General features: G+C 36.5%; 1 protein-coding gene and 1 long non-coding RNA gene across 2 annotated transcripts; both read right to left on the minus strand.

The window, feature by feature from the left end:
- Nucleotides 1-3,954: 3,954 nt before the first annotated feature.
- On the minus strand, nt 3,955-7,733 carry LOC140873266 (accelerated cell death 11). Its single transcript, XM_073276347.1, has 4 exons — nt 7,424-7,733; nt 6,430-6,602; nt 4,839-4,984; nt 3,955-4,306 (listed from the first exon to the last, which is right to left on the minus strand). Exons 1-4 carry the CDS (start codon nt 7,628-7,630, stop codon nt 4,200-4,202), a joined length of 633 nt encoding a protein of 210 aa, XP_073132448.1. The 5' UTR covers nt 7,631-7,733; the 3' UTR covers nt 3,955-4,199.
- Nucleotides 7,734-9,816: 2,083 nt separating this feature from the next.
- On the minus strand, nt 9,817-12,143 carry LOC140873323 (uncharacterized). Its single transcript, XR_012147998.1, has 2 exons — nt 10,415-12,143; nt 9,817-10,094 (listed from the first exon to the last, which is right to left on the minus strand). It is a non-coding gene; the product is annotated as an uncharacterized lncRNA (long non-coding RNA).
- Nucleotides 12,144-14,618: the final 2,475 nt, after the last annotated feature.

The following is a 14,618-nucleotide window of genomic DNA, read 5'->3' on the forward strand; positions in this document are numbered from 1 at the left end:
CACATTCTCATTTATAATTCAACTTTTCGGAGTAAGTTTCAAAGTACATTAAGTACAAGTATTTTAAGTAATAAGCATGTACTTTTAAACCCTCGTTATTTCTCCCATATTCTTGTTGGGCCCCTAGGTTCACTACATCTACTTGGTGTAGGTATAAGTTATCATCGAGATTGCGGGGCAGGACTTTTGAGTGGACTATGATGCGGGCACGGCACATCCCTCTGAGCATGCCAATCTTCCGCAAAAGTTTATTCTAACTATTTAAAGTCTTTTATTTTGTTGATTGGATAAATGATATTGTAAGAATTTATAGAATTATTTGTGGGCATGTAAATATGTAATTGCTTAATCTTTTGTTGTTCGAAATGTCGAATTTCTTCTCCAATTCTCGTTCTTTTCTCGGTCTAGTTTATTTAGTGTTGTTTGCTTTTCTTTAAAATTTTCTGTTTGTGACAGGTGGTTTGTGATTTAAATAGATAGGTCATGACGAAATTTTGAAAAATCCGTATTTTATTTAGTTTAATTATAAGAAGTAGTTAGGGTCGTTTCAATAACCATCTGAAAACATGAGAGACTTCCAGATAAAAGCTTAGGTTCGCGCTTCTTTCTCAGTCTAATCGTCTATTTACATAGTCCACAGTACTTAGTATAATTCATCACTGTGCCCCTGATGAAAACATATCATCTTTAACAGATACTATGTCTCGATACCATGATTATTCTGATCACTCTGATTTTCCATCTAAAGGTGACACAAAGGTTAATCCCAAGACGTACAAATCTATATCCCAAGATTTCTATGCATGCTCTGATACAATAAATGTAGTGACCCGCACCGTGATCACCTACTAATCAGAAGCTTAAGAATGCATTTAACTTAATTAAATAAATAAAAAATTAAACAACGAAAAACTTAAACAACAATAAGATATTGTTTACAGTCATATCGAATAAATCCAGTGTATTAACCCAAATACAACAGAAACAAAAGCCTAGACAAAGCCTTGTTGGTCATCCAACACCTAAGCCCTCCTGGAACCACCCGCATCGTCCAGCCGCAGACCTGCCCCATGGAATAGGGTGTCCAGATACAACAAAGTATGGGACGTGAGCATGAAAAGCTCAGTATGAGAGTATGAGTATACGGTATTATATGTTCATTTATGCAAGTGAACTGGGTACAAAGACACGAGGTCAAGAATATCTGATCAAGAAAAAACTTGGGTCCTGGTATGTGCCACGCTGAGCCATCGCTACAGGAGGTGACCAACATACTCAGAAGCCCTGATGGTGACCTAACACAAGTACACATGTCCAACCAAATATCAGTGACCTAACACGAGATCTGTGTCCAACTGATTTTGGCGACCTAACACGTGTCTCTGTGTCCAACCATCTACTGATAGGATATCATAATACAGGGTATATAGCACGTTGCGCCGTTGCATCAGGAGGTGGCTCATATACCCAGTGGATAATGGTGACCTGATACTAGTACAAGTGTTCAACTATCACGGTGACCTAACACAAGACTTATGTTTCCAACCATCCACAAAATCGTAGGGTGAGCGCCCTACTACAGGATACCTCTAAGGTAAATGCTCAATATGCTCATGTATGCAACATACTGTCATGACATGCTGTATATAAAGCATATAAAACATGCAATCACATAATCCATGCAAATACATAATACATGCATACTCAATCTGGATATCTCGAATAATACTTCCATACCTCATAAACTAGGCAAGCTAGACCAGCACTATGTCCAAGCATATAATCCGCACTACAATGCAAAGTACTCATGCATTATAATCTTATTTTAAAAGCCTTAACTACTCTATAGCATACTCCCTATTTACTATAAGTAGCCAGAGCTATACCTGCGTCCGTTGTCAGCCCGCTGATGACGACTGTCCCAGAACTTGGGCACCGCTTCGCCGCAACCCCGGAGCACCTGACCAACCTCAGGACCAAGCCTAGGAAGGCTGGAATCATCCCAAAACACCTAGAAAAGCCTAAGAACCGACAGAGGAAAGCTGAATGGTGTGAAGAAAAGTGAGCTTCGGATGGCCTATTTATAGGCGGAGTTCGGACGGTCCGAACTGGGTTCGGATGGTCTGAACTTCCACTTGTCCGATCCAAATGGACACCTGGACCCTGCTGAGTTTGGACGGTCCGAACTGGGTTTGGACGGTTCGAACTGGTTTGGATGGCCCGAACTGGTCCGCACGCTCAGAACTGTTTTGGTCCTTCCAATTCATTTTGGACCCCCCGGGACCTACCCTACCATTTTCGGACGTTTCGGATCTGATTTGCCACTTATTTTCACCAAATAAGTACTCCTTGAACATGTTTTGACACTTTTAAAATTATGTCAATTCCTAACATGTTTAAAATTACTTAATCTTGTAAAATGGAACCGAGCTACTACAGATAGTATCTGCAAGAACCAATCTATTATGGTTATTGTACAGTACGGTCTCTTCATCTCATATATCCCGATCGAATCTACAACCATTGGTTCATCGAGGGTTGCATGTGAAGTTCGATAACGATGTGATGCATCTTTTAGAATATATAGTGGCATCGCATGTGCAACTAGGGAACCACTTTACCCTAATGCACATTTCATACTCTGGCCAGAGATTCCATGCACTATTATCTCAAAGATCACATAGGATATCCACACCCGTAGGTGAGCAGTGAATTTCTGACTACAATGCACTGGTTCATACATGTGTTGCAAATGTACCCAATCTCGCCACCTGATGAGCCTCCTGGGTCTCTAAACGAGTCAAAGCACAATGTTGTGTCGGGTCATAAGTATTAATAGTGTACAACCATAACCACATATTTATCCACTCGATGAATGATAACCATTTGGAAAGTTCGAGGGAGGGTAGTTCAGTGAACTCATCGTATGAGCACCAATCTGTATGATTGAACATCTCTATGTCCATACCAATGAAACGTGATACACAACATCACAGATTCTAATCTCGAGCTAGAGCAATCCTTATCCTTATTTTGGACGGTCCAATCGATTAGGAACTTAATTTAGAATATAAAGTAACTAAAATATGTGTTTCATGATTTTCATCACATGTACAACCTCATATTTATTTACTATAGTATATTTAAGATCTTTATCTATGCAGCTTGCATGGTATGTAGATAAAGTAAATGCCAGAATTGAATAAAAAATTAATTATATTAAAATAAAAATTATTTATTATATTTGAGTCAATAAAATCCCTAGGCAACAGTTGGCTTGCAGAGCATCTACTCTAACATCAGCTAGGGTCCTCGGCCACGCGGAATAAAAGATTCAATTTGAGCAAGTTGTCGCGTCTATTCCAACTTTTTTAGGTGTTAAAAAATAGAAATATTTTGTTCAACAAGTCATACGAGCTGGTTTTTGGAATTTTTAGTGTTGCGAATAAAATTTTTAGTTTTCCATTTGCAAGGTGTAAACAAACCAAATCGAGTCGAATACGTAGAAAAATTTAAATGTTGAATTAGATATACGGGAGCTTGAACTCAATTAACTAAAAAAAATTAAATATTTTGCTTAATTTGATTAAGAATCATGTCTCGAGATCGACTTTGGCTCGAAATATTCAATCATATTAACGACCTACACGAAAATAAAGTCTCAAAATATAATATAATTATATCATATATAATTATATTATACTAATAAAATATTAAAGTTCACAAAAAACTTGCGAGTTGTTAAAGTTGTTAAATAAAATAATTAATCGAGATACTCGAGTTTGACGTGAAAAAAAATCGAATATATTCGAGTTCGGCTCGAATTTAATAATTTCAATTATTCTTCGAAAAAGTTATTACCGGAAACTAATTAAAACTTTTTAGAAAACTTTCAAACAAAACTTTTGATATGTTTTCGCATTTGGAATTCGAGGAACACAACACAAAAGCAAATTATCCGGAAATCTATACTTTCAAAATAGAAAAGGCCATATGTATCGAAAGCCACAATAACACAAAGGAGAAAAAAAATAATGTTCCAATCTGAAATTATACATTTTTCCTCAGACATGGTGATAACTTTACTATACAATTTGAAGAAATGCATGATGTAAGATACATTCAATTAGCGAATAAACCAGAGAATAATCGGACGATACGCGACTGCTCAACGAAGATGGAAGCACGATGCTCGATATTCACCAGTCGATTCCTAGTTCTCTCGATATGAAGAGCTGATCGATGTACAATATAACAGGCGTCACTGAAGCAACGTAGCTCTGCATCTGTATACTTGCAGACGTTTCTGAATAAGAGAATACAATTCTTGAATTATTTAAAAAAAAAAAAAACGACCATTAATGAAAAATAAATGGAGTACTTTGTTTAGCATCAATCAGCTCTACATGTCTAATCACTACATTAAAATTTAAATGAGCTACTCGAAAGTTATTGCACATGATAATTTGAACTCAAATCCAATTCAAAGAATATTCAAACATGCTCAGCTTCAGCACGAGTTTTATACTTTGAATACAAATGCAATGTTTTTTTGTCATTTCAGAAAGTTCACCAACCAACTTAATTCATTTGCATCACGATTTCCACGGTAAGAATCAGAGTACAAAGGTTTGATCCCTTTTTTGTTTATTCATATACAGAGACAGAGAGATGCCAGTAAACTGATAAATTTAATTAGTAGATGCTATTGTATGTAGATGTCAAAATAACTATTAGCCGTATCATGCAGTGCAAACGGAGTCAACTATCAGTTAACCAACTTATGCTCGGAATTGAGTTACTTAGAAAATGTGAGAGAGGCAGAAAGACAAACTCACCGTCTTCATTGAGCTTCTTCAAAAGTTGAAATTTTGTGGGAAGCGCATACATTCCAGCAGCTACAGCTTTTCTGATCACCCATCCATGATATGGAGCGAAAACTTGTGCATAAGCTTTTGAGGCAGGATCCTTCAGGGAATTTCCCCTGACAAAACAAGTTTCCATGCTTTATACAACCGCTCGTTATGATATACTAATTTAAATTACAGTCAACAGTTTGTTCATAACAGATGACGAAAAATTTTGGAAAATAACCATTAGTTATGTTGAGGTGTGTCTCCGAAGGTTAACCTTCAAGCCAAAGGAGTACAGCAAAGGGAACAAATCTTAGTGGCCATAACCAAAGCAGGTTTCGACAAAGGCAACGGTTGTTGAATTAGTTGGGAAAGGAATTGCTATATTGATCCAAGAAGTCAACTGGAAACATGCTACATTGATCCAAGAAGTCAACCGGAAACTGGAAGCTCAAGTAAACCTATATATACATGGCTTCTGGGAGAAGCAGAAAAACAGAGTGGCATTCCCCACCAAAAGAAAGCAAGTGATAAAAAAATCAGAGAGAGAAAAAGTGAGAAGAAACTCTAAACAATATAGAGATAGACTCTGAGTGTATTGTACTCTTCTTGAACAAGTCTCTTGTATTATACACTTGAGGTTACTAAAGAAAGTTGGCAGTTTTCTCTCGTGGATGTAGGTCGATCTCGGGCGAACCACGTAAGTCATTGTGTTGATTGTGTGCTTAATAGTTTCTCTGAGTTCTTTCTTCGAGTATTGTGATATCACACTCTGTGTTCCAGTGGCATCGTTCAATTCTCAAACTCATTCGATAAAACATTAGATCTATTTCTTCATTTTTTGAATTCAAACATCAACAGTTTAACTACACCAATTTGGATTTAAAGTCAACAGTTAGTGCCGCTTATTACGGTACCTAATGCTTTATAATAACCATTAGTTTTATTACACTTTTCTCAAACAGTTGAATCTTTCAATAGTTGTACAGCAACAAAATTTCTTAATTTTCATTTCAGAGGTTAAAAATCCTACAAGTCAATACAAACCCAAACACCTCATTCTATTATCTATATAACCAGTAACAAAGTTAATAATGTTTTTATGCTCTCGCTCCTCTTATGATATTTACTCTAGAAGTGTAAATGCATGGTAAAGGCAATTTCTCAGCTTATAAACTATGAGCAAATTCATTCTTTGACATAATGTTAAATAGTGAGCATTTCACACGTTTGATAAAAGCAAGGAGTGAGAGTTGTTAATGATGGTGCGACTAAAGAATCTTGAACATCAGAGAGGGCTGAACCTTGACCTGATGCAGGCTTTCGGGACGGCAATGAAATATAAGCAAAGGTTAGAAAATTAAAAATTAAAAATAAAAATTAAAGAACAGGTTCACGAGTGTGAAATCAAGCATTTCACTAGGTGATGTTGAATGGCCAATTCTTAAAGCACAATCATATTCATTGTGACACCAATGGCACAGGCACAGGCACAGGCTATCTAATCTATATGAGACAAATAAGAGCATCCTGATGAAGCAATTATAAGGTCAAAGGGTCTAGAAAACGCACGTACTCTGTAACAATAATTTGCTCGAACAAAACTTTGACCATGTCAATCCCACGCTTCACTCTAAGAAGATTCCTCGTATGGCTCCCGGCTATGCGTACACAATTGGTTTGAATATCACCAGCCATCATCACCGGCAAAGTTGATATTGATTTTGATGCCTCTGAAAGATCCTCCACCTGATCTCATGCTACAATAAGAACCTCAAATGCACAAATAACAATTTAAAATGCATGTTTAAATGTGCACACCAAGCATGGCTTTTCTTGAAAATTACAAAATCGCAAAGCAATATACATAGCCTACAAAAGATAAATTGTTGCAATTGTAACTTGTAAGGAATCATAATGACTTGGCTAGGGATTATGGATGATTCTACAAAAACAAAATCATGAAGCAGCAACACGTCCACTCATTTTTTTGAGCAACTATCAAAATCTATTCCCACGAAAATTTTTAGAAATCCGACATTATGAACTACAAACTTCGTGTCTAGAAAAATGAATATTTATCCTCCCCCATACCATAGAGAAAGAGGAAGCTTTTGCTGTCGATCCAACCACTAGGTAAGGTGCATACAAAATCACATACAAAAAGATGCAAAAGTAGCACATTCACAAATTCCTGACAGAAGAATATTAGGAACGACATGAACAAAACCCGTAGCCTCGATGTCTTAGCAGTCGGGGATGCCATATCCCGCCACCCTTCGATTATACTTCTGCCGATAATTCATGTACCCATGAAAAGTAACGAAATTCACTAGAGAAATGCAAAATAAAAGTACCTTAAACTAGTCTAAATTTCATTTCCTGAAACATATTGACATAAAACTTGAATTTCCATTTTATTTTAAGCTTTTTACCACCATCACCATCACTTCTCAAACTCCACGGAAAAAACACAAATTTCCAATCAGCATACCAACAATTCACATAAACAATACAATGATCCTCAAAAACATTAAAAAGATTGGAATCAAACACGGGAAAAACATTACCTTTTCTATGTAATCGAGTTCGGCGAACTTAAATGCGATGCCAAGGCAGCGGAAAAGAGGGGAAACGAGAGAGCAGGCCCGAGAGAAGGGCCCCAATTCGATTCGGGCTTCTTCGCCATCTGGGTCGGCTGCATTTAATATGTTTGCAAGCTCTTTGAAGGCATCCGCCATTTTCTTGAGAGGTCTGGCTTCATCTTCATTCGCCATTGATGGATCGCACCAAGTAAGCCAGAGAAATATAGAATCAGATTCTGAACAAAGGGCGTTGTGTTTACGCCTATTCGCACTTCCGTCTCAACTATTTTATTTTATTTTTCTAAATCCAATAATATTAAACATTAACTTTTATATCAGCATAAAAAACTGGCGTGAGATATTGGATTCGATCTATGAATGAAAAATATTATTTTTCCGTATCGAATGTATTATTTGATGTGGACCTGATCCCATCTAGGAAACATAAATTTGCAAGGCCTTCTTACAATAGACATCTCATCTCATATCAAATATGATTTGAATATCTTGAATTTTAATCATTGTTTTTGCAAAGATAATGATCGACATATAATATTTGAGTTTCAATGCTTTAAAACATAATTCTCTAATTTGTTATGATGTTTTTTATAACCATGGAGAATTTTAAAGAATTATCTTGAGAAAGTAAGGAATTACAATTTTCCAAACTTCTTAACAGAGTAACTACGAATAAAACAAACCGTTAAGAAAAATAGGAATAGAACAATAGATTTCAAGTAAGTGGGAAATTTTCCTTTTTCCTTTTTTTGTCTTTTGTTTGCTTAGAATATGTTTACGTGACTTGATAATCATAAAATGAGCTTCTTAATTCAATCTCATCCATTGTTTACTTTAAAAAAAATCAATTCTCTTCAATTCTCAAAGTCCGTCATTCAACCTTATTTCATGGGATATCTCATCCTTAATTATATATGGTATAACATATCATGAACAATAATTGTGAAATTTTTTTTACAGAAAACCTAATCTACCCTCTTTTAATTCATTTGTTTCCTTCCCAATTTCTCTCTCTCTTTCATAACTCATTTTATCAATTTTAACTATTTTAAAACAATATATATTTTTATACCCAATAATTTTGATACGTGAAAATGACTCGATTGTGAATCAATAATAGTTTACAATATTAAAAAAATAATCAAATCCAAATTATATATGAATATAAAATTAAACATAAGATTATTTGACATAGGTGGGGGGTAAGACTGTAATTCGTCCATCAATCATTGTTTCAATTTCAAAATTAATAACTCAAATTAAACATGTATTGTTTATCATCATTATTTCACATCTTTTAAAATCATTTTAATAGTCCTAATATGATTTATCACATATAATCTCATCTCACTAATTAAACGCAATCTTAAAAAAAAAAGTGAAGTAAGTGGGATTTTTGGTATTACAATATAGTCAAATGGGGCTTAAACAATATATTTTTTTATGTATTTTTTGTTTACGTAAAACTCTAGCAAAATCATTTCATGATTCAATTTTGCATATGGATCTTCTATTCGTTTTGATCATGAAAAGTAGAGGTGTTAAAACGGGCTAGCGGGATATGTCGATCCACGATCCGTCACAACCCATCATTAGGCGGAGTGGGACGACCCGGCTCACCTTATAGACAGGTTGGGAAAATACCTACTCAACCCACATATTTTAGGTGGCGGGAAGGGCCATCAAGGTGGGACTTACGTATAATTTGGTGGGTTGGGACGGGCCGACCCGCAACCCGCTACAACCCATCATTAGACGAGACAGTGCAGTGCGGGTCGGCCCACCATTTGGTGGGTTGAAAAATTATCAATCCAACCCACCTATTTTATATGGTGGGATGAACCAATCCGACGGGTCAAACTTATTTTGACACTTCTAATTAGACATGCTTATTGGTTCTTGGATTAATTGCCCACACGTGCATGCCCCTGTGTGGGTTAGGCAGTAATTTTTTTAAAAAATCTGAAAAATTCAAAATTTGCGTACATGTTTTAACTTTTCAAAAACAAATTTAAAAATTCCAATGTAACTCAAGCGTTGAATTTCATAGTTGAAAATCTAAAATTTATCACGATTAAATAAAACATATTTTGAATACTCCGGATCTTCGTCAGAGCTTGAACTTTGAAATTCGTCGATTGCTCAAGCGATCCTATTCTTTTTTTTTTCGGCTGCAAAACTAATCTTGGAAGCATGTTAGCATGCTAAGTGAAACGACCCAAACTCGAGGGATTTTGTTTATTTAAAATATTACATATATGCCCATACATATATGCATCTATACTGAAAATAGATTTATTTCAAGTAATATAATACATAGTAAGTTGATTGCGTTCTAACAATTTAAAATACTCGGATAATTAAAGAAAATACATGAACGACAGTTCGATAACGTCAAATGCGGAAAATCAAAGTTTAAATCCAAACCACAAGCAAGCAACCACAGTTCTAAACCAAGTAACAAAGTGGTAGTAGTCAACGTGTGCAGAAATTAGTTTAATACAATCCCCAATAGAATCTCATAAAGTACTGAAAACATAAATACTTCAAAGGTTAGGGGTACGCTAGCTAGCTCCGGATGCTTAGAATCCCTCGCCGCCTGTCGGGACCACATTCTCCTGACTAACATCACACTCATCTGCACATCATTTAGATCTAATGAGCCTAGAGGCTCAGCATGTTGTACCTTTAATAACAAATACTACATAATAAAATCGCATGCAAGCACATATCGTATAAAAATATCTTGAGGTGTCTTATGCATGCATGATCATAAAACTTATGCATAAAGTTGAGTCGTAAATATACATCATCATAATCTTGATCATAATCATAACACTTAACATAATACGTAACATATTCATGGCATGTCATAATCATAAAATCATCAGTGTGAGTCATATCAGTGATGTGTGACCTTAAATTTGAGCGATTGATCAATCTATAAAACCAACGTACATGGCGGCGAGGTTCACCGAACCTTTGGGGATTCCCTACACCTCCTATGCCACTTCACCCAACCTTTGGGGATCCATAGGCCTTGAACTTGAGTGCAGAGGTCATCAGGCCCAGTATCCCGACTTCCAGTCCCTTGAGTTGCCACAATCACATCAATTTTCCAAAAATATTTTCTTTACATGACCTTAATCTTTTATAAAATAAATGCATGAATTATGAACTTATAAAAATATCATTTTCCTTAAAATATTGCCAGTAAATATGTATTTAAATTATTTTCCAAAAATCACACTTTTTTATAAAATTATACATACATATATATATATATTTAATATATATTTAAGGACCATTTTACTTGTCACTGGCTGGTTCGAGTTGCTGCCCCCCCTTAATTTAAACCCCGAAACTAAGTCTGGTCTAAAGTACGTAGACTAGCACAATTATTCAATAAATTAACCTAATTAAACTAAGTTGGCTCATGTACAATTAAATTCCCTCAAGCTTAATTAGTTCGGCCCAGAAAGATTGGCCCAATAGACTTGGCCCAATAAGCTTGACCCAATAACTATTTAAGCCCATTACGCATTTAAGGCCCGTTTAATTCATTTAGGCCTAAATAAACTTAATTAAATTAACAAGCCCAAATAAAAATTAATTCAATCCTAAAATATAATATTTAAGCCCAATATCAAATTTAAGCCCAATAGACAACTTGGACTCCTAAATTAAAATTATCCGGCCCGAAATAAAATAACCCGGACCCGAACACGTAACCTATGACCCTAAATCTCTTGACCCGACCCGGAACACTAACTCGCTTGAGCCCTGCCCGGCTGCCCGACCTGATCCAACCAAGACCACCTAACTCACGCCTTAGCCCAACCCAAGCTCCTCACGCCAATTCTGTTGAGCAGCCCACAAAATTCCCTTGGCCACCCCTGCTCTGGACACCTATGGTCGGATCCCTGCCGACAGGACCACTCCAAGGTCCTATCGATGATACAGGACCAGGCCACGCCCTGTGCCATGACTTTTATGGCTCGGCCGTGAGCCATGTTTTCCACAGCCTGCGCACCTCAAATCCCCTGTGCACAGCCCTCCTAAGTCACTTCGGCCTCTAGCCTAGCCACTTCCAGACCACACCCAGCCTTGAACTCAGCCCCTAAGGGACCTGGACAACCACTGAACCCAGCCCTGGCTCGAGCCATAATGTACATGGCTTGACCAAGGGCCAATCTCCCGATCAAGAAAATCTGCACACACGCACAACCCTTCTTCAACAAAACTCCTTTGGCCATCCGTTGCCCCACTGATTCCAGCCCAAGACACCATGAACCCTGACCCCAAAGGACCCAGCCCAGCCACTGAACCCTGGGCAGCCCCCCCTCAAACCAGTTGTGCAACATTTTTTTCCCGAAACCGAGCCAACCCAAAAACGTGAGCAATATTGCGTGGAATTTAATGTCATGAGTTTAAATCCACATACAAATGCAAACACAGGTTTTTAAGCATAAAAACAGACTATAATACGATCTAAACAGATGATAAAAAGAGGTTAGATCATGTCTTAGCTCAAGAACAAGAGATGCGATTACGATACTCGCGACGGGAAGCCCGGGAAGCCCAAAATCTTGATATTTTCTTCAAATTTCCTGATGTGTGTGCAAGTGAGGGATCAACAGCTATGGCTCCTCCTTGAGCTCCAAGAAAAAGTGGGGTTGAAGATGGTGGAAATAAAAATTAGGGCATAGTATTTTTTTTTTGTATAGTGGGCTTAGGGCCTTTAGTTATAAATGGCTATGGGGATTTAGAATAAGATAATACAAGCCGAACATAACATTTTGAAGATAAAAATATCAAATTTTCGAAATAATAAAAGACCCAAATTTAAAAGTTCCCTAAAAGCCCTTAAAATGGTCTACTAAGGTGAAAAATGGACATATATATATATATATATATAATATATATATATATATATATATATATATATATTACCCATATTTTTTCGTAATTTAAATCTCAAAATATTTATTTTGAGCTCTTAAAATCCTTAGACACAAATTTTCATAAGGACTTTTACCCCGATCGTCCACGGTCCCGTCTACGCACATGAAAATCGATCTTTCCTCAAAAATTCATAATGCTCAAAATACTTGGGTTAAGTATCATGAATAAATTTAAAACACATAAACATGCACATAAAAGTCATTTAACCCCTTAATTTATTTTTAAAATAATTAAATTTTTCCTAGTTGTGCATGCGATTTAACGTAGAAGAAATTTTAGGCGTTACAACTCTCCCTCCCCCCCCCCCTCCCCTTAAAAAGAATTTCGTCCTCGAAATTCGACTAATCAATTTTTAATAACGGAGTCTCTCGAAAATATAATCTACTAAATCCATGATCACGCTTCTAGTCTCCAATTTCAGTCTCCCAAAAGTCATGCTTCTACTACGCACTCTGATAAAATAAAATATCTTATCCTTCCCATGTCTCTACTTCATCACAATCAAGCCTACATTTAAAGAGTTTTGTTTCCAAACACAATTTAAAGCGAACTTTTGCAATTTTCTTATAGTCCACTGTAACCCAAATTTGATATTTTTATGCACTTCGTAGTACCACAAGTAAAAATTCCAACCACAATCTTATATTAACTCATAAATAAAACCCAAATGTTACTCTAATGTTCATTTCCCAGACACAACAATTGAATTTACCACAACTTCACTAGTTGATCATGTTTGTACAATCCACTTATCTATCTTCAAACATCTACAAGCCAACCTTTATGTTCAAAGATTTTTCATTTAAACATAGCAATTAAAACTTAAACTCCTATAATAACTTAACTTATCAAAACTTAGCGACGCAACTCAAAAACAATCATCACAAATCCACTGCGTCCCTAGTCAAAACTAAATCCATCATCACTCTTCCTAGAGTTCAAAGCAAGAAGACCAGAAACAATCTTTATCAATGTATAAATCCTATATAACCAAGATATCGAAGAGGACAAGAAACCATCATACTACCCATATAGTGTAAGTGTATTCTCCAAAAGAAAAATAATCTTAACCATAATGCCCATAGGTAGAATCTCATCAACCAATTTTATGCTAATATGGAATTATTTGAACAAAGTTAATTGAATCCAAAGCAGATTGACTTAAATCTCCAAAACAATAACTTAGTTTCAATAAGGTATAACCCTCTTATTAACCTTTTTCCTAGCGTCCGCTAAATTTACGTACGTACCGACTAAATCTGGGTAGCGCGTTCGAACATCGGCCTTGGTCTCCCACGTAGCCTCTACCTCTAAATGTTTTAGCACCGGACCTTGACCATGGGAATAACTCGTGTCCTAAGACTCCGCTCCTCTCGTTCTAAGATCTGCATTGGTCATTCCTCGAACGACAAATCTGACGTCAACTGCAGAGGCTCACAATCCAGCACGTGATATGGATTTGAGATACACTTCTGCAAGATAGATACGTGGAATACATTGGGAACTGGTGCAAGTTTAGGTGGTAGTGCTACACGGTAGGCCAACGTGCCAATCCTCTCCAGAATCTCGAACGGACAAATAAACCTTGGACTGAGCTTGCCAATTCCAACCAAAGTGCATCACGCCCTTCATTGGCGCAATCCTCACAAATACAAGGCCACCAATGGCAAGATCGAGGTCTCGTAGTCGTCGGTCATCATAACTCTTCTAACGACTATGCGCGGTTTTCATCCTATCTCGAATCTGAACCACGATATCTGCATTCTGCTGCACTAACTCAAGTCCTAAAAAAAATCCTTTGACCCACCTCGTCCCAATGCTCGGAAGAACTACAACTTCTCCCGTAATGAGCTTTGTATGGAGTCATACCTATCGATGACTGAAAGCGGTTGTTATAGGGAAACTCCACTAAAGGTAGTCTTGACTCCAAAATTTGTTTCATATCTTACGAGTGTAAACCATAGTTCCCAAATAATCTCTTATAAATCTCAATAGAACGATTTAAATAACTCTATCTATGATGTACTCTTAAGTACAAATCCCAAAATCAATTTTACTTAAACAAAGAATGCACCCATGAAATCATTCTAACTAAAAATCAATAAGTTGCTACCAACATCAAAATGTCAAACTTAAATTCCAACATAAAAATTATCAAACTTAGCTTCCAAAATATAACCTAATTCCCAATTTCCGA

The sequence above is a fragment of the Henckelia pumila genome, unplaced genomic scaffold, assembly GCF_033568475.1.
Source record: "Henckelia pumila isolate YLH828 unplaced genomic scaffold, ASM3356847v2 CTG_525:::fragment_3, whole genome shotgun sequence".
Classification (NCBI taxonomy): Eukaryota; Viridiplantae; Streptophyta; class Magnoliopsida; order Lamiales; family Gesneriaceae; genus Henckelia; species Henckelia pumila.

Coding starts and splice junctions, on each gene's coding strand:
- LOC140873266 (XM_073276347.1), bottom strand. CDS start 7,630: ATGGCGAATGAAGATGAAGCCAGACCTCTCAAGAAAATGGCGGATGCC. Junction 6,603..7,423: donor AACTCGATTACATAGAAAAG/GTAATGTTTTTC, acceptor GCATGAGATCAG/GTGGAGGATCTTTCAGAGGC. Junction 4,985..6,429: donor GAGCAAATTATTGTTACAGA/GTACGTGCGTTT, acceptor TTGTTTTGTCAG/GGGAAATTCCCTGAAGGATC.